Source organism: Colossoma macropomum, unplaced genomic scaffold (assembly GCF_904425465.1).
Source record: "Colossoma macropomum unplaced genomic scaffold, Colossoma_macropomum, whole genome shotgun sequence".
Classification (NCBI taxonomy): domain Eukaryota; kingdom Metazoa; phylum Chordata; class Actinopteri; order Characiformes; family Serrasalmidae; genus Colossoma; species Colossoma macropomum.
In genome coordinates this window covers 16,813,318-16,837,526 of record NW_023494792.1, presented here as the reverse complement: position 1 = coordinate 16,837,526, position 24,209 = coordinate 16,813,318, and the positions used below count along the sequence as shown (strand labels likewise).

General features: G+C 39.1%; 1 protein-coding gene across 1 annotated transcript in view; it reads right to left on the bottom strand.

The window, feature by feature from the left end:
* nell2a (neural EGFL like 2a) overlaps nucleotides 1-24,209 on the bottom strand; it is a 71,751-nt gene that overhangs the window by 40,621 nt on the left and 6,921 nt on the right. The window contains exons 3-12 of the mRNA XM_036576289.1: nucleotides 22,647-22,797; nucleotides 18,504-18,677; nucleotides 18,226-18,322; nucleotides 16,262-16,334; nucleotides 16,078-16,160; nucleotides 15,455-15,583; nucleotides 12,076-12,178; nucleotides 8,013-8,104; nucleotides 6,839-6,944; nucleotides 6,254-6,382 (exon numbers count right to left, since the gene is read on the bottom strand). Coding sequence (XP_036432182.1) covers nucleotides 6,254-6,382; nucleotides 6,839-6,944; nucleotides 8,013-8,104; nucleotides 12,076-12,178; nucleotides 15,455-15,583; nucleotides 16,078-16,160; nucleotides 16,262-16,334; nucleotides 18,226-18,322; nucleotides 18,504-18,677; nucleotides 22,647-22,797 — 1,137 coding nt within the window. The remainder of the gene's footprint in view (nucleotides 1-6,253; nucleotides 6,383-6,838; nucleotides 6,945-8,012; nucleotides 8,105-12,075; nucleotides 12,179-15,454; nucleotides 15,584-16,077; nucleotides 16,161-16,261; nucleotides 16,335-18,225; nucleotides 18,323-18,503; nucleotides 18,678-22,646; nucleotides 22,798-24,209) is intronic.

Here is a 24,209-nt window from a genome sequence, read left to right as displayed (position 1 = left end):
GCACATACTGGACATCAGCACAGATCATCTACAGCACTGCTTGCATAATGATCATTTGTAATCCTGCCTGCATACATACTGCTTTCTGGCTTAACTTTCAAGATTCCTACCTGTTAATGATGTGTTACATTTCAAAGATTACTACTGAGCTGTGAATTATAGCCAGACAAAGGCATGGTATAAGGTATGAGTTAATTAGATTTAATTAAAAGAAATGCACTTTTCCAGCAGGTACTTCAGTCTCTGACAAATACCAGAGAGCCTTGATTTGGCTTGAGTTATTTCACTGCTGCAACGACTTGCCTTAACAGCCACACTACACAGCTAATAACATGTCTTGGTAGTTCATTCTAATTAGCCTTTGCAGGCCCTGGGTCTCTGAGAGTGTGTTTAGAGTCCACAGGAGGGCTGCGGACATTGAGAGGCACTTGAACACATGGCCTTAACGTCCTTTCCATGGAGGCTTTAGCTGACAAAGAGGCAGAATACCTTGAAAGCACCTTGGATCATTAACAGGATTTGGCAAGGTGTCAACAAAGCAGTGATGAGATGAAAAGACAGCGACAGCACATCCTCTTAAAGGTGTGCGGTTGCTATAGCCTCATTAATGCACACTCACAGGCAGTAAATCACCACACGACGTGTGATGACTCTCATGGCCGAGCGGAATAAGAAACAATAAAGCCAATAACGATGTGAGAGGCAGAATGAACTATGTCAGACCAGATTAATGCTAATGAATTATGTTGTCCCATCTAAACTCCTCACTTCCTCACTTGCACAGAGTGCTAGGGGTATGTACTACTCTGTGAGTGTGTGTGTTGTCAAGAAACAGACTCTTCAATGCGCTCATTCATCATGTGTATTGGTACAGGCCCGTTTATTTAGGAGACGCTCATCAATCATCATTTAAGACTCAATTCAGCAGAGAACATGGAGTAAATAGTGAGTCCAGCTGAATACTTAACACTGATGTCATTTCTGACAATGAATCTACATGCTAAACAAAGCTAAATGGTGCTAATCTATTTCATTCATCATTTTAAAGGAAAGGTGCAGCCTTTCTCAAGTGTAAAATACTACCATGATCTGAAAAATGGATGCTCCATCTTGCAGCTTTATTTGACTTGTACAGCCACACATTTTTGGGCCACCAGAGCCAGAATCCGATTCGGAGCCAGAGGACACTAACCTTGTTCAACCTCTTTCCACAGAATGGTCATTTTTTAGTCCCATTTTTTTTAGCCCTGTTCCATATATGGCCTACTAACGTATTGCCCAGAGACACAACACGCTTATCTCGCATGGTCTTCCAAGTCGGGTAGGCTGCCTGCTGAAAGTACTGCAAAGCTGATAGTGCTGTTAGCCTAGCTGAAGTTAGTGAAGGAGGCGCTGTCTGAGGAGGGCCGGTGAGCCGGGGCTCACAGTGTGAAAAGTGGAGGCTGGGCACTGACCAAGCTCAAACAGCCCAAAAGGGTAAAAGTAGGCCAGCTGGCTGATAGCACCTTTAGCTTAGCTAAAGTTAGCAAGGCTAGCGCTAGAGATGAAAGCTTAATCATTTTATATCAAAATAGCAATTTAGTGTAATTTTTAAATCGCAAAGCTATATTTTTATTATAGAAAACATTAAGTGTGGAAATGTAACCTAATAAAAACAAAGAACTTGTGAACTGCTTGTAAAGTTAGATAAAGCAATCAAAGGCCCTTGTGCTGAGATATTACACCCACAACTAAGTGGCAGTCTGGTGCACTACATTCAGCGTTAAAGCCTTAAACTAGTAAAACTGCACATACTGGTCTTCTAGGCCAAAAGAAAGCATGGACCTCAATTTATAGAAAACAATCGCAATTTAATCACAATACTGTTCCGAAAAATTGCAATTAGGTATTTTGCCCAAATCGTTGAGCCCTAGTTAGCACTGTAGTTTAATTATAACGTTATAGCGTTAGGAGTGGAGAGCTCCAGTGCATCATCGAGCCATGATTTCAGGCCCACACAAAAAATCCTCAACACAGAACTCCACAATTCAGTACTACATAGTTCAGTCTTTTCACATATTCATAATTATTTTCAACGTATAATATTAGAAACAAATCTCTGAATGTCCCTTGCACAGACTTTAAGTAAGAAAAAATGATGATTTGTTGACATAAAACAGGTGTTTACTAATTCTCTCTAGCTCCTATGTACTGGCTATATTTTGCAACACTCAGTTTCATGTTCATCAAAGTGTCTTCCTTGGTAGGAAGAGTGGATTTCGCCTAAATGATGATTTAACACTTTTTTCCAAACTATTGTAAAAAGTATATATTCAAAATCTTTTGGTCCAGACGTGGTTTAAACAGCTAAAAGGTTTGAGTGTTGGTATCACAACTAGGGGATAAAATATGTGTGGTATGGCATTATTTCCAAGGTAGTACTCTCACTAATATTATCACTAATATTATCACTAGTGGTGCACTGATCATGAATCTTTATGGCCATGCCAATTTCCTCACCGCTCATTAGCTGATGGATGACTTTTATAAGCTATTAAAAAAAAAAAAAAACAAGAAACACACTAGTACATTTCCAGCAGTTTTTTAGTCAAAATCACAATACAAAAAACTCTACTTACTGTTTCACAGGGCTAACTAGTCTTTTGTTAAACGGATTTGAATGACACAAAATCAAAGAAAGTGCTACATTGGAAGTAATTGCCTATTTAGCACACTGAGTCATGTATAAACATGCTACAGTATTTTGGTATAGGTGTAGCATTCAAATACAGTAAGATAGCACTTACCTGTGCTTCCAGGCAGTTTATTTACATTATACACCAAATCAAAATAATAAATTAGCCAGTTGCTTCTTTAGAGCAAAAATCAGCTGCTTCTGATCTTGACTGATTTTGATCGTGTTCCTCAAAGTACATCTGGTTAGTGTTTAATAAATTCAATTATTAAAACATGCTTATTTGCATTAAAACATTTAAAAAATGTGTGCTTGTTTGCCATCCCAAAAATCCTTAAACAAGAGGTGTTCAACAGAACTAACGTTATGACTAAATTGGCAGTTGTTAGTGCATTTAGTTTGTGCAGGATGTTTATATGGAGCTCCATTCCCACAAACAGCCCGCGTTGAACACATCTGTGTGGAAGTATGCCCTGAAGGTCACTCTGACCAGACTGAGGTCGGGTCATCCGTCTCGCCCACTCACCACTCTCTCCCTGACTTCATCTCCGCCGTAATTACATTTGGGATTCTGCTGCTCCTCTTCAGTCAACGTCAATTACCCTCCCTCCACCTACTGACATTTTACACTCAAACTCAATCAAGTAAAGCCTTTCAACAGGTTTTGAGACACTGGTCCCTGAAACAGAGTCTGGGAATCCCATGGAGTTGACAAGACAGCAACAGAGGGAAGCGTTTTAAATAAGTATTTTATGCAAATATGCTCAGATGACCACCTGCATCAGAAAATGACGTACCTAAATTGCCTTTCAACACACTATGAAGATATTCAGCATATGAATATATTCAGGAGATGATGGGACAATTAGTTTTATTCAAAGATGTTATAATTGGAAAGATGAATAAAATTTAAACTTCCAGGGTAAATCCAAGACGACTTCACTGTTTTTATGAACCTCTGCACACTGTGTGTACTCATTATTTGCCCGCACCTGTTGCAAATCAGAGAACGCTACAGCCCTGCTGTGACTGTGCTGTGACTTCATGGCTATTCACCGTCCTTCATTCCACGCAGCAGTCTATCACAGATATGTAATACTCTCCCAAACAGTGTCTGCTGTGTTGGAAAATACAGCTTCTACTTGAGTGCACCCGGCGAGGGGAGAAATTGAGGCCCCCTGCTTTTCTGTCTGACAGAGCAGCACTCTGTCTCTAAAGAGTATCCCCCTGAGTCTCTACCCTTCCACCAACTGCATGAAAAATTGAAAGGGGACTGATCTCATCGTCAGAGTCATCATCTATTTTGAGCTTAGCGATGTGGATGACGACTTTAAAGAAGTAGCTCTCAGCCGTCTCTGCCACCCCAAAAAAATTCCCATGCATCTCAGAGAATGTTGAGGAACAGCAAAAAAAAAAAAAAAAAAACAGAGGAATTAATGAGGTAAAGTTTTGTGAAAATATAGTGATATACTGTTTCTAGGCTGAAAGCTGCTTACACTTTTTTGGACCATTCTGAGTTTGAAGAGAGTAACAATACAGTACTAAACTGTGACTGCTTGCTGTTTTTTAAGTTGTACATAATCTTGAATTCAATAATAAACAGCTACAAATAACTGGTCATAACGCATGGTATGAAAGGTTTGTGTTTGTTTCCTCAAATCAAACCATTTGGCTAATGCAGTTCTGCTACTTTAAACACCTGGTGCTGTGTTCCACCCCAATGGAGAAAAATATATGATGAATTGGTCTTAAAGTAGGGCACTATTGCTTTATCTGTTCACCAATGGAACATTTCTAGGTTACACTTGGTTTGTACTCTGGCAAATACCCTAAAGCAAAAAATGAGGGCATTTCAACAGCGTTAACACTTTTGTGATACATTATTACAAAATAATAAATATATAAAATATTTTACCTCAAGTGAATCTCAGGGGACTAAATACTCTAGGTTAAAGAATTCATTTGAACTTTGCTTTCCCAGAAAGTCCATTACTCTAAGTGGAGCTTAACCCAATGAGGCCCGCCAAGCTGTGCATTAATTTTAAGCCAGTGTGGAAGATAGCATCTTTAATTATGCATATTCTCCTGGTCTTGTGTAATTACCTGACCAATGTGCATGTGTGGCATATGTAAAAGTAGTGCGGGGTGACTGATGGCCCATACATGTCAGCGCAGGTTTATTTTTGGCTGCTAAGATGAACTGCTTTCATTAGAGATCCGTCTGATCTGTGCAGAGGTGACGGCAGAGCAGGGCAAAGCTCTCAGAACCATCCGGCGCGATTCATTAGCCATGCTAAAAAAGTAGGGCAGGTGCAGGGGCAGTGAGCGGACTTCAAAGGAAAAAGGAAACAGAGCACGGTAGGTAAGACATTGATGACTTACTCCCGCTGATGGCGAACATCATCCAATTAAACTGCCAAAGAAAGGTGGGCAGAAAAAGAATGTATACGCCTATTGATCAAATTCACATCAGGCAGGACTGCAGCGATGGAGCAGGAGGACAGCAAGAGCCATGCATCAAGGTAATGCACCTTATTCTTAATTACCCAACATTTAAAAGCTAGCTTAGGGCAGTAAGAGTTATACAGGCTGTTTTCACTATTAATGGAGGGAAAAGACTTTAAAATCGCTAATCAACTCTAATTGAATAAGAAAACCCCACAGATAAAAAATCTTCACCTTGTGCTCGTTACGACCTCGCAGAGCTTTTAAAAGCAAGAAGCGGTTGCCTTAAAATAACTCATGTGAAAATGGAATTTGAGGACAGCCTATTTTGTCTTTATAGGTTCACCTTATCTGAAATCATTTTAATTGGCAAAACCAAATTAGAACAGGAAATCTTGTGAGGATGTCCTTGATATCTAATGTACTGTAAGTTACATGCAGTACACTACAATACTCAGCATCCACCAAACTGAACAATTCAACTTCAATAAACTTCAGAATTTGCTTGTCACAGGCAGGAAATTTTAGCTGACGATCAATTGCTAAATAATTATGATTCATAATTTAATTCTTTTTCATTCACTGTATGTGACTATTCCCCAGCGGCCAAATTGGCTTATTATCTGTCTCGCTTCCTAGCTGTCAATAGGAGCTCCCAAGTGATGACAGACAGCTTGAGCTCAAATAAACAAACCTTACTCACTGCAGCCCTCTAATGGTGTTCTAGCAACAAGTCAAAAGGCAGAATGTTTTTTTTATATAAGATCCAAAATGTGTTTCAATAAAGGTGCTTTTTTATCTACAGGTATTTGCCTCAAGCCAACTAATGAAAATGCATTTAATTCACATTTGTTGTTGTAAATAATAACTGCATTCAGTTGAAATAATTGCAATAAGACGATTATGTGATAATTGTAACAGGCTGACTTCAGGGCAACATATGACTTTTAGTGTTGAATTAGGAAGCAAATAATATAATCCTTATATCATACCTTACGTGAAATAAATTTTTGTTTTTCTCTTATTTTTGACTACAGAAATCCGTTATTGTTATTCTTCTTATTATTATAATTATTATTATTACTACTACTACTACTACCTGCTACATGGTGCAGCAACTGACTGACAGCTTACCTTCACAGTATGCATTGTCTGAGCGAAGAGGCCGGAAACCTTCTTTGCAGCTGCAGCTCGCTCCTGCTTCCAGATTCAGACAATCTGAGTGTTCCATGCAAGTGTTGCCTTCTGCACAGAAGTCATGGCCTTTAGGACACACAGAGAAATCCACTGTCAGTTGCTGTCACTACTGCCTGAACACTGGCACAGAAACTGCTACAGGCTATTGACCGAGGGCTTCTTTCAAAGAAATAAAGTCTGTCAGTTAGTGAAATAGGTGGTGAAGTAGGTGATATGAGTAGTCACAGGGGGCCTGGAGTACTTGACACTTAAGCCGTTTCAGTTGTAAGTGCTTTGAATGTGGCAGACTGCAATAAGCCAATTATGATAATGTAATTACAGCATATTAGAGACATTTTAACTAGAACAGACTGTCATGAATTACATTAATAAAACTCGTCTATGTGTTTTCTTTTGATCTATTACCGCAGTACTCTGCTTGTTCCTTGGCGTCTGCCCACACAAAACAGATCAAATCAGTGTTCTCTCCCTCCCTCAGTCTGTAACCTCAAAGTGAAGAGCAATGGTGTAGAACAGACTCACCTCTGCACACTTTGCAGCACCTGTCAGTAACGGTCATCTGTTCTGCTTCAGGACAGTTGAGCTCCGGGCAGTCTCCGCTGTTCTGGACTTTGTGCATAGTGCGGCCCTGGGGACACATCACACAAGACTGCTGTGTGCTTTTGGAGTGCAGTACTGAGAACAAGCAGAAAGTCAAACTTGTATCTCTGGCAACTTTTAAAGCAAAGTAAAGGTTTTTTTTTTTTATTTTAATATAAGATATTGTAACACGATTTTATTTAACCCTTTAAAAGGCTTATTATATACTGAGGCTTATGATTCAGTAACTACAGGGACTTTAATTCAAACAGGCTGAGCTAGTCTTAGGTTATAGAAGTGTGTAATAAAACCCCACTGGTGGGCACTGGCCATTTATGGAGTTAATGTAGTTTTGGACCATTTCTATTGGTCCATTCTTCGTGCAATGTTCAAATAATGCTGAGAGCAGCTGGTGCTTTCAAACGGTGTCAAAAATAAAAACTAGAGGTGCAATTATATGGACGTTCTGGGCTGATGCCGATATCTGATTTTTTTGTGTACATGTCTGTCAATACAGATGGCAATATATATATGTATATATATAAAACTTAGAAATTGGGACTAAATAGACCTACTTTAACATTATAGATAAATGTAACATTAATATGTAGAGTCATACAAATGCATATAATCAGGAAAATATAGTTTTCAGCCCTTCGATTAAAACAGCAACCACAATTGTACATAGTTTTGGGCCATCTACTTCACATACACGTTTATGCCAGGCCCCACCTATCAGTACTATGTTTTTTGGTGCTTTTTTGTTGCATTAATACAGAATACAGCTGATGTGTGCGCTCATAAATGTGTATATCAAGTATTTTCCAATAGCTTCATGACTAACGAAAGTCAGTTATTGGGCACATTGTTTTACCAAATTGTTTGGCCAAAATGTGCATTACTAATCTGCCGATACCAATCTGATTCTGATATTGTGCATTCCTAATAAAAAAAAAAAATGAAATGCTGATAATATATATCTGATACTGATAAGATTTATCACAGACTCCATGAAAGCAAACCAAGAAAACTACAGTACATCATTCTCAAGTTCAACATACAGTTGAACAGATGGATGTCTGACTTATAACATTTACAGATTATATAACTCTCTTACCTTGCATTCATAGAGTAGGCACAGTCCACTAGGGTGATGTACAGCTCTTCTGTCTCCTTCCACCAGCTCCTGCCCAGTAAACAGGCACATAGCTGCACAGAAACGCACACAGAGGGAAACAATAATCAAAATTATACCCTGCAGTAAATCAGACAACCTATACTTTCCACATACTGACAACCAGAGTGACCTGCCAGTTCAGTACCATGGAGAGCTCGCCCAGTAGGCCCACTTAAAACAGCCCATCACTACAAACAGCAGCCTCAAACATCCAGACTGAGAGCAAGCCCAGAGTACGCCACTTCAATCAAAGTGCCTAAGGACACTCCGGCTAATCAACCTGGTTACAAAAGTAATACAGATCATGCAACTCACAGAGAACTCAAACTCCATTTACTGTGTTATAAGCAGCGTACTTTTAGAAGTATTGCAGGATTCCACTAGTCCAAACAAGGCGGCTCTTGGTTTCTTTCTGCACTTATAAAAAGACCTTCCAGTGCCAGCACTGCAGACTTCCTTCTTTTCCCATCTGATAACACTGTGTCCACATATAACTGCATATGACACAGTGGTTTTGTACAAAGATGGAATGTAATTTGACAGAAAATATGCATGTATGTTCATCTTCAAGCTTTCAATAACAACATGAGAAGTCTAACAATGTTGTCAAGTTAAGCAAGTGAGAAAGGTCTTGTTCTTTAACTCTATCGAAAAGAGTTGACAATCCTTTCTAAGAATGTGGCAATGATCCCTTAAACTTGCTTAAATCTGCCACCAGCGGAGTTACAGTGTGTGCATGTCTACGCTGGCCACAGTGAAATGTATCAGCATTTAGAATCAAAGCTTTCCGTGTGCTTCTGTGTTTCTATCACTGTATTAAAAAGGCAAGAGGCTTCCCTTACTGCTGGAGCCCCTTTGTTAATTCTTACCAAATTGTTTAATTTAATCAGAGTAATGATGAAACATGACTAATGTGAGACTTAAATTCCTATTCGTGTGTTCTTTCTGCAAAAATGTAGTTTGTGAGACAAACTACATAAAAATGTACAAATTTCCAGATTTGTTAGATTACATTCTTTACATATAAAATCAACGCAACAACAGCACTGAGAAATAACATTATTAAAGGTGAAGAATATATCAAATGGCAGAACATGTCTTGTCATGTTTTTGGATGTCTTAAAGACTTAATAAGACATTCTTTTCAATGCAATTAAAACAGAGCAGCAAATAATACAGGATTGGGAGAAAGTTGATGCAATTTACTGAACTCATCATTTTTTCCATAAGAAATTACTTTTTGTTTCACATTCTGTGAAAACAAAACATACGGCAAAGAACTCCCTTAGAATCTACAACAGTTTCACTAAGTAAGCTTGACTCTCATGTAAGCTGATGTCACGGCTTCACTAACAAAATCCAAAAAAGTTGCCGCATAAATGCACAAAGTACCACACACCAAAGTAGCAACCGCACATCGTGATAGCAATTATAATTCAAAATATAATAAATATTATTTGTTGAGATGCTTCAGTTCCTAAAAGCATGCATACACAATTAACTCCTACAGGAGTGTGTGTTGGTGTGTGTGTGTGAGTGTGTGTTGTGATAAGAGGGTGGTTAAAATGGAAAGCTCTTTAGTGGAGTCCCATCACTCTGAACACAAAGCTCAGCTAATTAGCCTCCTGTTTGTCTTCATGTGCAAGACACGGAGGGTTGTGATACACCATAGTGATAGGAAGAAAGAATTAACTTGAAAAAGCTCTTATATAATACATGAGTTTATATGTGTGTGTGTGTGTGGTTGTGTGTATGTACTCTTACAGAACTCCCTCTACTTGCTGACCCTTGAGAAGTTAAATGCCAGTTGAACCAATAAATACAACTAAAATACTAACTGATGAAACTACAGAACTGGATGGAATCCCTGTAGTTACTAGCTTCTGTTGATACTACAAGCAGAGTAAGTACAGACAGCACAATACCACTTTGAGCATCAGCCAAAGCGCATACAGTACAATATACATACATACATACATCATCTAAATCGCTTATCCTTCTGGGTCGTGGTGGGGTGCTGGAGTCTATCCCAGCTGTCATTGGGCGGAACAGTACAATATATTTTTCTTAAAAACTACTTAGTCTCAGCGAAAAATCTAATTTACACAATTTTCCACTTGTGAGATGCAGACAATCAGCCAAGACATTTCTTTAAAATTAGTTATTTTTAATTAAAGCACTTCACTTAAGATGGTCAACTAAAAGTAGGCTATCATACTGAAACTACTCTTCACACAGGAAGAGACACATAGCTAACAGAATCACAACACACAGTGTGAGTGCTACTTTATAATAGACAGGATTGGATTCATGATTGTTGTTCCCCTCTGATATCAGATCCAGCATTTGAAGAGTTCATATGTAAAAAAAGCTAAAAGCCATCCTTTACAAATATGAGCTATTGTGAGTTATTTGTAACACACAGCGCATTCTGAACCCTAAATGTGTTTTGTCACACGTTATTGTTCATTGTCAAGGCACTGCAAGTTCACGTTTCACAGCAGGAACAGTGCTGTTCTCGAGCAGAACCCGATAAATCCATTCAGCGAATCAGTGCGCAGTATTCAGGACAGGTGATGCAGCACTGCTGCAAACTGTTTTAGGCAGAATCTAAAATGGCTCCCTTGTCACTACAAAGTACAGCACGTAGGTCTTAAAATAATGGCTACTGCATCTAAACAGAGCACAGTATGTCTAACAAAGAACCACTTTGTTCAGCTCGATTCCATACTGGACATAAAGTGTAAAATCTGGGTGTAAAAGTTAAAATTTCATAACTCACATAGTGCACTATATAGGGAGCAGTGAGCCATCTGAGATTCAGTCTTAAGGTTTTCAGAGGTAAGATCTTATAGATGTTTAATATTGCCCATTAATGCAATTTCGTTGCAATTTCCAGCACTTTAAACAATTGTTTTATGTTAAAAAAAGAAACTTCTATCCATTACATGGCTTTGTTTTATTATTTTTGCTTAATTAAAACAACCCAACCACAGTTTGGTTGATATTACCAGGAATGCACAAAGAAACATGATGCATGGAAATTCATTTAAAGGGGTGATATCTGTTTTTGCAAATGAACTCTTCATTTTTGGCTGATATCGTCCCAATAACATGATGGTATCAGATTGAAGGCATCTCTAATTACAAGTTTAAGTAAGATAGTTTTTTGAGTACTGTGTCAAATGTAAGGAACTCCTCTAGAAACTGTCCAAAGTAGTGCCAGAAGAAACTATTAAACTGTGTAGAAATCTCTAGAAATCTCTAAAAATTATAAATTAGCCTACATGGAATGCACACAGCTTTTGTACATCTAAGATGAACAAATGTACAAATCAGAAAAGAGCACATCTTGACTATCAGCCATTGCTAAAATACAGCACACAGCCATCCAGCTTTAAAGTTTATCTGAAGCTCTTCGAACTAGGTAGGATGTTCAGTAGAATTTGTCTGCAGGGGAACGTTGAATCAGGAAAGAGTGCAAGCTTGGTTTGAAACACATTTTGTTTCTGGTAGCTATGGAACAGGAATTACTACACTGGAAAGTGTGAGTCGAGCCTCTGAATCCTGCATCTAATACACAGAAGTGTAATATAATCTGTATGAAGACGAAGTGCTCAAGTTAAGTGAAAGCAATATCAGAAAGATCCCCTGTTAGGCCAAGCAGTTTAAATTCAAGTTCACATTTGCATCTCTCCCAGAGGGCTCTGTTTTATTGCTTGCTAGTGAATAATTTATTCAGATATGTATATGTACTGGATGACACTTCAGGAGACATGGTGAGCATGTAGCTAAGCAACGGAGAGATGTGGTCAGTTGTCAGGCAACCCTGTGGGGGCGAGCAATGAAAAGCATTGCTTCAGTATCTGTAGTGTCTGCATGTGTGTGAGTGTTTGTGTTGTGTGGGAGTGTGAGGGAAGAAAAAGGCAACTTTGGCAGAAAGGAGTGGATGTGCACATGCCTGCAGTGAGAGGTGTTTGTGTGTGTGCGTCTAGCTACTCACGCTGACATTTTTTACAGCACTCCCCTGCCACATAGGCGGGGACTGAACCATCAGGACACTCCAGAGGGGGACACACGATGGTTTCACACTGAACTGTCCCATTCTGAAAAGCAGGAATAGAGAGCACATCAGTAGGGCTGGCCTTTACAGCCTTGGAGTACTTGTTGGTATTTTCAAATGAGTACTCCAGCATTTGTTCTCAAAATCACCCTCAAAAACAGTAGTATTAATTCACTATAATTAACCATTATTTAACCGTAATTTTATGTTTGATACTGCAGTGCAAAATAGATCCAGTATGTGGCAACAATGTATTATGAGTCTAAAGCCCAGCTGCTTGTGACAATTCTAGCCCCCTAGTTCAAATGTAGATTTTATGAGTTATGTAGGTGTAAAGGGTTAATGAATTAGAATTAGCAATTTTGTATAACCATCATGGTTTTAGTTGTAGTTAGTTGATTTTATTCATTTTATCGAGTTATTTTATTGGGTTAGTTTTTATATCATGGAAAGCAGCAGTGAGGACGACACATAGGGGCTGAGCTCACTCATAGGTGAGCTACACTCTTAAAAAAGATGGTACTTCAAGGGTTTTTAGTAAAGAAAATGGTGCTATATAGAATTATGAACACTCAAAGAACACTTTGCATGGTAATAGGTTCTATGCATTGTAAGAGCCTTCTTCAGACTGATGGAGAATGTGCTGTATACGGTTCCATATAGAATCTTTTTGAAAAGAGTTCTATACAGCACCAAAAAGTTTTCTTCTATTACCACAGTGTCAAGCTTATATTAACAGGAGAATCCATTTTGGTGATATATAGAACCTTTTTCAAAAAGGTTCTATATAAAACCTATTCTTTACTGAAAAACCTGTGAAGGGCCATCTTTTTAAATTGTGTACAGAGAGAAGAGCAGAGGACTGAGGAACTTTTGGAACTACAGGACCTTTGAACACAAGGAGCACCACCCTAGAAGCGGCCAGGCAGGTACCCTGCTCGGCTGGTGCAGCCTGTCCTTCGGGACCTGGTACTGAGCTCAAAGGACAGGTTGCAAGGCAACAGCCCTAAACATCACTCAAACACTCAAAATTTAGCCAAGCTAGAATCCTTACAATTGACTTATAATAGGGCTGTGAAACAATTAAAATAATTAGTCAAAATAAATAACAATTTTGTGTATGTGATCCTGATTATCAAATTTGTCTTATTTGCCCAAATGTGACCCTGAAGAGACTTTTTTTCTATTTTTCATTTAAATTGCAGTGCCTTTTCAAATGTTCATCACCAAAATGTCCAATTAGAGCAACAGTGGCTGCATTTTCTAACTCCTCCGCAACTGTAGCCCACTTGCTCTCATAGTGCCACCTTCCGCCTTGTATAGAGGGGAACTGGAGCTTTCCACTTTGCTGTTGCCTTTGTTAGACTACTGCTGGTTGATTTATCTATACTGCTATAGTGAGCACTGTCCAGTGTAGTCATTTGGCATCAGTTGTGTGTTTTGCTTGTAAATAATATTTCAGACTCAATGTACTTTGGTGAGCCAAATTCAGAACATTGCAGTACGGCACACAATCAGCTGAGCTTCAGGATGGCACTACGGAGGGTTCAATGGGTTAAACTAGAAGATCTGTTAATGCCGTTAAAACAATTAGTAGCGTTAATCATTTATCGCATTAACATGTTATTAACAAGTTAACTTTGACACCACTAAATTAGAAACTTGCCAGGGATGTGGGGAAGAAGCATCTTTTTTACTTGACAAAAGGCAAACATAATAGCTCAATCAATGGAACATTAAATAAAACCACTTCATTGTCTTGTTTGTTGTTGTTTTTAGACACTTCTACACTAATGTAAAACATTTAGCATTTCAGAAAGCACTCTCAAAAGTAGAAAATAGAGGCGCTGTGAAAAATTCACAATACACAATGTCAGTCACAATCAGTGTTCATAAATGTACTAAGAGGAGAGACATGGCACACTACACAATGAAACCCGTGCATAGCTGCATATATACAGAATGTGAGAGAAGAGCAAAGCGTATTGTATGTAAAGGTCTCTACATTATCATATACAGCTTTTTGTCCTCTATTCCACATTAGAAATGAGCACATAAGAGAAACAGTGTGTAGGAGTGAGAGGAGATACAACCCACTAATATACGACCTTCCCACAGGTGATATAAGTGGCATCACTAAGCTTTCTGTGGAAGTGGAGGAACGTGACTAATTAGGTAATTGCAGATTGCTTAAATGCTAAATTGGGCAAGACAATAGCTCCTGCACAGTCATGTATAATGAAGCCCACAGCTTCACAATACTGAGTCAATAAGAACAGAATAAGCATCAATAGTCAGACAGCACATAAACGAGGGGTACACTAAATAATACAGTGTATAGTGCTGGGCAATATGGATAAAATTCATCATTATGATATTTTCCAAATATATCTAGTAATGAGATGATATTTAATTTAGTATTAAAATGTTACTGACCTTATGCTTCCTGATTATTTGTAAAAGAGAATTCCACCAATTTCTCAAAATGTCTGTCGTTAAGTTGTAAAGTCAGAGTGTTGGATTTTATAAAATGCTCCATTCTAGATAAACTTACAGAGTCAGAAATGTGACAGGAGCCAGGAAAGTTACTACATGAAATGGTAATAAATACATTGTGTGATGCCTTAAATGTTGTAGTTTTGCTAATTTTGAAATATTGGCCTAAAATGCATTTCTTTCAAAGGGGACGCGCTTTTTTTTTCTCTTTCCTTTAGCCTTTCCTAACACAAAGCACAGAAACTACAGGAGTTTGTTCAGTTTTGCAGCCATGTCAAGAAGCTGACCTGACTTTTAGGATCGGACTCTGGCTCACATTGATTTGGCAGAACCATTGGAAAAACAGCCACGACGGTGTTTACAGGTGTTTACAAAATTAAAAACTAAAAACATACTGCTTGGTAACAGTAATCCCTCCATTTTACTGAACATAATGTTATCATGATTATAATGCGTGTTATCTATCAATACGGTCAGCACTGAAAATCAATATCATGTTGTGGTGGTATAGATGATAAGTCCAATATGAAGTACATTACAGTCTGTTTACAACTCATGCGCAGGTGGTCAAGCACTTTAGGATGATGCACAGTAAGGCTACTTGTTATTGAACCTTTCAATGCCGCTAATCCAGCCATTGTATAACTTTCCCAGCGTTTCTCGACAAAGACAAACTAAAGCATTCCCTGTTCTGAGCCTTTTCTTTCATGAAATTCCCCTCTCCCCACTTAATGCCCTGAGGGGGGCAACCGCCGCCCATAATAAAGGCAGCGGGGCCCTACTGGGAGCTATGCAGTCCACATGCAGAGGACATCCAACCCACCGAGCATGTGCAGTTCTTGCAGCCATCTGTCCAGGCCTGGTCCTCTCTGTAGGTCACCCCCTTCACACTGCATGTCCGCTCACAATAGCAATTATCCAGGCCGTTCATTCTCTCCTCTGCCAGCGACAGCTGCACCACAACACACAGAGAGACGAAAGCGTGACCAGGGGGGTCGCTCCTGCCCATTACAGTCTTTCTTTAGGCAACAGGGAACTAAGTGCAGCTGTATAGGATGCAACAGGCATCTTAGCGAAAGGAGGGATGAATAGGTACTTGTTATGGTTAGAAAAACAACACTTGATTGAGTGATTAACTGAGAGAAGGGCTCAATATCTGAACATCGTTGGCTGATTGCTCTCTATTTACTGCGTACAATCAATATGACAAATGTATTTTAAAATGACCGTATGTGTTAAAAAACTGCACTTAAAATGTAAAAAAATGGACGTCAAAGAGTGCTAAAGCTACAGCTCAGAAAGAGTTATACTCTGAAATCATTGTGTTTGAATACAGAAAAATACACAATTAACATTCAACAGCTTACAGCACAAAGATACGCAAAGCATGCTTTATCCATCTATTGAACTAAAATCACAATGCTTAAATGAACCCATGTAGTTTACCTTGCTGGATGTTTTAGCCAAGATATCTTGGAGTTCCATTATTTTCTGTACAAGCCCATGGAAATCATTACACGTCGGACAAGCTACAAATTTAAACATGCAGTTAGATGAAGGGACAGATTGTAGGCTGTATTTCATCATTCTTATCACAGTAATAATTTCAGTGCAACTCAAATGTACTTACTGCGATTTAGATCTGGACACTGGGTGATGTAACCTTGAGGCATCACAAGTATCTGTACATCTTGCATCACTCCCTGTGAAACACAGAAAGAGGTCATTCTAATCAGTCACATGATCAATAACCTTTGTATGACTCAGGCAGACTGTATAATGTATCTATGCCTGCCTTGTTTTCTACTTTATGTATTCTGTAAATATAATACTATGCCTTGGGCGGCTGTGATGCTATGTTGACATCCTGATTGGGGCCTTGAACCCATGTTCCCACACAAGGACCATTTCTAGATTTTCAATCAATATCAGTTTTACCAATTATTAATAGGTTATTTTTCCCAACCTACTGCCAGCTGTGAAAGCTCCACTGTTACAGTTCAGGGGGAAAAAAACATCAGAGTATGGGCAAGGAGTAATTTATAAATGTAAGATGCCAAAAAGCATAAACGACAAAAAAAGATTTGCCAAATATTCTTTCTTCAGATTTGAGAGTGGTCGTGTACAGTTCTTGCAGTTCTCAGGTTCTGTTTAAGCTGAGTAAGTATTTCTGCAGTTCCACGCATTTAGGTACTTCAATCTAGATAAAGACACTCTGAAAATTGGATATTTAATTCAGAATTCAGAAAGCTATATGCCTGGCGCAGTCCATAAGCATTAGGTAAAACGAGTTCTTATTTGTGGGGCCTATCTGAGGCTAATATACAGGTGGACAGCTCTCTTCACTCTGGTAATTGAACATAATGCAACGTAAAGTGAAGCAATGATGGAGAAGACATGAACGTAACCCAGCACTCACCGTCTCACTTTGATAAGCATAACTATGAGATCCAAATTAAATTTGCCTCAAAGGTGCCTTAATTTGATCACCTTCTGTCCTCTGGCCAAGCCACACAAGCACATCATCACGTATAGACACTCTGTATCCATGGCAACGTGGCCATCTCGCTTTCCCCAAGCACATTCAGCCCCCCTCCACCACCCTCGAAGGAGAGGAATGGTGCGATTTATGAGAAATTGTTTTCGAAATTGTCTTGCCACTTCAATTTAAAAACCATAAATTCAAAACCCAACAAAACTATTTGCGGATTCTTCATGGCACGCTAAGGGGAAATGGAGGTGGGCTGTTCGGCTGTGGAAAGGCTCAGGATGCAATTTAGGCTCCCTACGTGCTGGAGGAAGAGAGGGTACACATGCACTGATCATTTCCATTAGAGTCAACATGCAAGGTCAACAAGTGTAGAATCCTTTCTGCATAGAGGTGATGCTAATAGCACGCTCTACATTTCAACCACTACAAGCTAACCCTGTTTATCGATATTCCATTTGCAGGGGTACTTCACCAATAACAGTAACATCTATTTCACAACATTAATAGGGGTTGCTGTTTGGAGATATTCACAAACTGGCATAAAATGAAAAACAGACCAATTAAAAGAAGGCCAAGAAGAGCCTGTCCAAACGCAGCTCCAGAATAGAGGCCACACATTTAATTGTTCTGATATTCTGCTGCTGTTTTTTTTTTGTGTGTCCCCTTCACATGAAATGAGATGAACGTCTGAGCGCTAATCAATGTCTCCGTGGAGACAGAGAAGGGGGTGGGAGCTGATGAATGCTCGTTAAGATGCAAAAATGACCTCCAAGACTTCCTTCATCTGCCAATTAACGTTGGAGAAGCTTAACAACCTGGAGCGACACTTAAACGTCTCAAAGAGTCTCCTGCAAGCACGCACACACACATGCACTAGCAGTGTGTTTAAATGGTTTAAAGTCTGTGTGGTGGCGTCCAATTTATCACTGTAGGGGGCAGCTGAAAAGTGGGATCGACTTCAAAAGGAGCGGCTGCTCAGCGAGAATCCCTCCTTTTCCATCTGATAAAGAAATGGCTATTTTAAAATGAAAATAATGGGGTGGCTACCGACATATGGGAGTTATAATTAAAGCTTTTTGCTTAACATAGATAATGGGAAATACCTTGAATAGGCCATGTGCACTGTTCCTTTGTCCAATCCAGAGGGATGTGTCTTCAGGGATGTCCATGAGAGGTACAGAGACCACTCTCTCATAGATTCTACAAAGATAGAAGTTTAATCAAAAATTCACCAATTATTGATCTGTGTGTAATACTTACTGCATTCCATCACAACGAATAAGGTTTAGAATATGGAACTACGGTAGAGATAAGTGCCTTTACAGCTTTACAACTAACCCATCAGTGTAAATCACAAGGCTGTGTATACAAGTCTATGTACCTGTTGCAGTCCACATAAAGTGTGACGTGCGAGGCGCTGATGGCCACTGACAGTTTGTGCCACTGGTTGTCTGCAAGCGTGTAGGGGAAGATCTCAGTGTGTGTTTGTTGTCCTTTGGCTTGGAAATGGAGACGCACCTCACTCTTCTGCCCACTGCTCTCCAGCTCCAAAAACCTGCAGAGACACAATAAGATAACAACATTAGAAAATCACAAAAACATCAAAAAGATTCAATACACTGTAATACCAAATGAAGAATGGTCAGATGTTCAATAAAATCAACTAATCAGAGATCACAACACAGTGATTCAGTGAAGTAACGCATTTCCGAGTAAAATACGAGGAAGAGTCTCTGAGCTAGCTAAGGTGAAACATAACATTGCTGGTTAAAAAACATTTTCCCTGCTTGCTGGTGCATGGTGATGTAACCAAAAACCAGACAATGTTTCAGAGGTGGCCAAAAATCATAACATTTACTGGAAAAACAATTATTTCTTTTAAAGGTTATGATATGCTGAATGGTGTTTAACAGGGACATGAACTAAAGGAAGAAGGTACATTTCAATTTCAGACAAGCAAAACATGTTCAAAAGAAAAGCCAACTTAATAAAGACAGTAAAAGACTAAAATGTTGAACAAAAAAAAGGTAAAAATAATGGTGGTAAAAGGCATAGCCCTGTGGGGAAGTGAAAATGTGTTGCATATTTTACGCTATCTGCAGAAGCAGGGGACTGGACATGTGTCCCTGGGGTGCAGCAAGCAGCTGGAAGACATCACACTCTTCTTTAATGATAATAAATGTGTCCATCTCCCTCCAAGATATGCCGCGTACTGTAATAACAGCCCAAGAGATTTACGGCCCACACGGGAAGGCTCCACTCCTTGCCACTGACACTGCTATGAAACTGAATTAATGTGTTACTGTATGTTTCTTTCTGGCTTTTAAGTGAAGGTGAAACCATGCACATTTCATAAGAGAACTCACTCAGAGCTTCATAAAACAAGACTGTGACACTATCCTGCTTAAAAGGTGCATTTACAGGCACGGAAGCTAAAACATAGTGATTCCCTGAAAGCCTCAGATATTGTTATTCAGCGGCATTACCTCTGAGTCGCTCTACTGGGATTCGCTATGAGGAGTGACGTTAATGGAAGAAGCTGCCAACGCAGTCATCAGCTACACTGCCTGGGCAGACCAGCAAATTTTAGCTCTCTCTCCTTTTTTAAAGACCACGCTTGAGAGCATTATTCGAGAGAAGCCAATTACAGACAGGCGAGTGTTGATTTATCTACAAACTGAATCTAATGAGTTATTTTTCCTCTTGCCTTGCAGTTTCTGGCAGCTCAAAGCCGACTATGGAGAGGAATATCAATACAGGTCTTAGCGTTCCATAGTGCGCAGGGTGGCATGGATGTGTGCCTGCTTTATCGACAACGCATACAATGTAATTAACATCTTTTTACAAAGTCTTTATTATTCGCTGAATTCAGTGAACACAGCGCTGCTGGTATAATTACGGTTATACTACTGTGGTTGATTCATGTCAGTTTCTGCAGCTTAGTGCTTGTCTTCTTTATTGGTTTAGTAGTGGGAATAATAGGAGTGCTGGAGTGCAGTGTTAAGAAAAAAGTTTTCTAAATTGGTTAAGCTTGAGCAAACTACCACACTTAGATGGCCACTGTACATTATGCTTAATGTCCTTAATTGTTTAATAGAGTTTAGATGAGGAGCACTCACTTCTAAATCCTGATAGAGTTATATGTTTGTTTTTAGTATTTTAAAATACTCATACAGGATACCTTCGTTTCAGGGCATATTCAAGTAAATGAACAATATGTTTGTAGAAAATAACAATGTGATGTAGTCCTATAGAAAAAGGCCAGTCCTATGCTTTGGGAAAAACCACAGGTGCACTAGGAATGTTTTACTGGGTCTCAGTCAAGCTTGAAGAGAATCTGCTGAGTGGCCATTCTGGTCTCGGCTTGGAGAGAGGGAAACTTCTAATCAGCCTTTTGGGAGCAGAGTAAGTGGTCACAGTGCAGAAAGAAAGGTCCTGATGAGTAGCACAGGCTGCAGAACAACACAGCAGGGCAAAAGAAAGACGGACAGAGAGAAAAAGAGACCTCCCTACTGCATGCTGCTCACAAACTGAAACCGGGGCTGAGGGTTTTTTCACTGCCCTGATAAATACATAATGTTGAATACATTCATTAGTCATAAAATCTACACTCTAACCAGCAAAGAATTATTTCACAACAGGCCATTACAGATTACATTAACATCTTATTTGTGTTATAACTAGGGCTGTCGTAATTACTCAATTAAACTTGTTTACCTTCTCAATGAACTGGCAATGATTATTTGGCACATTATCATGATTTTAAATGATTTTACTGCCCTCTCTTACAGAAAGAAACAGAATCTGGTGAACAACACTCATTTAATCATTTCTGCCATGTAGTTTCTCCATATTTATTTTAATGATGACTTTTTAAAAGCTTCCTACTTTCCTGTTTTCTACTTCCTACAAAGTATTTTGGAATCAGTGAAAAGCTCTGGATGGTTTGTTATTCATTAGTTAAGCCCATTTTGACTGTTCTGACTTTTTAACAAACTTAATTAATGGTCAAAACAGCCATTAGATTACGCAATATGTATTAGATTACCAATATAATCCCACAGTGATGATTTAAAACTCACACACTGTATAACTGGTAACTAAAGAGTAATTCTTATTGAATTCAGGAGTAAGAAGCTCCTGCTGGATGTTCTGATGTGATCTAAAAGATCAGTATTGCAGCCAACCTAGTTGATTTTAATTAACCATTTTAGCTATATTAAGCCTTACATAATACACATATACAGTGCTGTGCAAAAGTCAGAGACCACCCTTCATTCATTTCATTTCAAATTATTCATTTTTCAGTGGTAGAAAAAGCAGGACGCATATATTTATCAGAAAATGAAACAGAATCCTCAACAACTAAATATAACATTCTGCAATGTTCAGTGTCCACCATTTACTACAGTTTCCATTTTTTTCAGGAGACTTGCTTTGAGTTCCTCAAAGAAATCTGCAGGGATATTTTTCTACACCTCCAACGTTCAGTCTTAGAAGTTGTTTACATTTTTTTACTTTTCACAATCCATGTAAGCCCAAACACAGTCGGTGTGCCTAATCCATCATTCTGAGAAGCAGCTTCTCTGACTTAAAAATGTTCTTCCTTTCTTCTTATTTACTTGTTTTCAGCATTGTCTTCTTGACAGCTACACATTTTCAGACTCATAGTGATTCTTCTTACAGTGGAAGGATAGACGGAAACACTTGTGGATTTTTTTTAGATCTGAGTGGATCCTGAGCTTGATTTTCTCCTTTCAAGGAGAAAGCTTTAAGAACTGTTTATCTGATGGTGACAGTTCTAGTGACCTGCCAGGACTTACCTTTTAACCATGGTTTGAACTTCAGTTTTGGAAACTCCTGTTTTTTTCATTTATTTTCCTTTGACCTACCCCTTGTGTTAGCGACTTATCGTACATATTTCCTCAGAAATGTCTTCTAAAAAAAGGAATAACTTGTGTTTAATAGCTGTTATCTATAACTTGCAGCAGTGAGGCACCTTTTTAGCAGTTCAAAGGCGGTTTAACTGTCTGCAATGTGGATCTATTTTAAAGTGAAAATAAAAATAGTGCAACATTCACTTTTCTGCACTGGCAGTAGTTCAGCTGTCGTTAAGCCACTCGCCTTGCGTCAAAAAATGGTTAAACCAGCCGCACGTAAAATTAGAGAGCACCGTTATTACACACTTAGCCATAATAGCCACGGGAGGAGGAAGGAGCACTTCACTCATGTTATGGCAATGTATAGCAAGACACTATAAAATGGACAATTTAAAAAGTAGAGCAAAACAAAGTCTATCAGTTCTGTGTCACGTTATGCACATATAAAAATGAAGCAATGTTACTGTATTTTAAAGTTATTGACAGCCTAGCATATCTTATATAACTTAGATTGATTTTTACTAACTTTCACACGCTTTAAGGGTGCACTGCACAGCTGTATTATCTATGAAATCTATCTATGTAAATAACAGATTGAGACTTGAGGGCAAATAAACTTTAGGCACCCCTAAATCCTGCATTACCTCTGCTCGGCACGGTGAATGGAGAGGATGACTCCAGAATTGAGCAGCTCCTGCTTCAGGGTCACAGCAACAGTGAACTCACTCTTGCCCCTCAGTTTCTGCAGCATCCGCTGAGCCGTCTCCTCTGGCACCCTCACACTCCTAGAGGACCCTGCCAAGAGCCAATGAACATGTAGTTAAAGGAACAGACTCCATTCAGATAGTTTTAGTTCACATTCACGTCCAGCATGCATGGGCTTTATCAAATACATCTCTTTAGATAACACTGCCAGCAGAGAAGGGGACAACATGTTTAAGATCTGGAGTCAAAGTCAGCTGATTTACTATTCAGCATCGTTTTTACATTTATATACAGAATCCTACATGCTCACAAGGGCTATAAGGGCAGCTACTGACATTTAGCAGTTCTAATTTTAGTGTATATTACAATACACACAACTACTGGAGTTTAACACAAAATAAGTTGTGAAGTTAAAGGTTTACAAACACCTAGAAATGTTGACCAAGGTTTACAATGACTGTAAAGCAGAGTCCGTCATTTTTATGTATTCATGTCTACTTATATATCATTCATTTTCTCCTCCATGGATTTCATGGCCTACAGCACACATCCAAGTACATCAACTTCTAGAAGTTCCTCACACAAGAAGAGAGAGTGGAGGGAGTTTTCATGACACATGTGTGGTTCTTTCTAGCCTCCATCTTAAACGTAGCCTCATTCCCCGTGTACCCTGAGCAGCCGTCTCTGCCACTTTAATGGAGGCATCAATAAATGATCAGGTTCCTCAGAAGCGATCACATCAAAGAGTTCACTGTGGCAGCTGAGGGAAGCCATGACACACTTATGCGATCCAGGCAGCCCACTACAACAACACTGGCTTCTCAGTAATAATCATGCTACTTCCAACTGGCAAGAGTGTCCAATTAATATAATGCACATGGCACAAAGTAAAAAGACAGTGGTTAAGTCTGGCAATGAGACAGAGATGAGGGAAAGCTTTGGTGCTCCACAGCACAAGGTTTCTTCGACATGCACTAATTTTATAAGGCTGGATACTGGCTTCAGAATGATTGAGCCTAATAAGCATGCCTAAAGCAGTATCGCACACTACAACACAGTCCACTCTACTGTTCACAGTCAAACAGCGAAGTCCAATGTTATGTTTGAGGTTTGGGCTCTTTTTGGCCTGTGAGTGAGACTCCATAAGCACTGGCATGCTAAAAACAGTGCTTGTATGGAAGAGAAAGGAGGCAGGGAATCCAATCCAGATGGACAGTGTCTCTGTCATGCACACCTTATAGCATAATAGTCATGGTTGTGGCTATGATACAGGTGGGTCTGCATTTTAAAGGCAAAGAACAATTAAAAATCTCCACTGGTCAATGCTAGAAGGGTGTTCGTTGATATTTAAGAGGCCAGCAGCACTAGGCAGATGGTCTGTTGTTGTAATGGCAGCCAGTTTTTAAACTCCTTGATGATTTAACAGAGTTAAAATGAAAAGAACTCCTCTCCAAATACCGATGAGTTTAGCCACAGTATAAAGTACTGTTTAAAATGTAGGC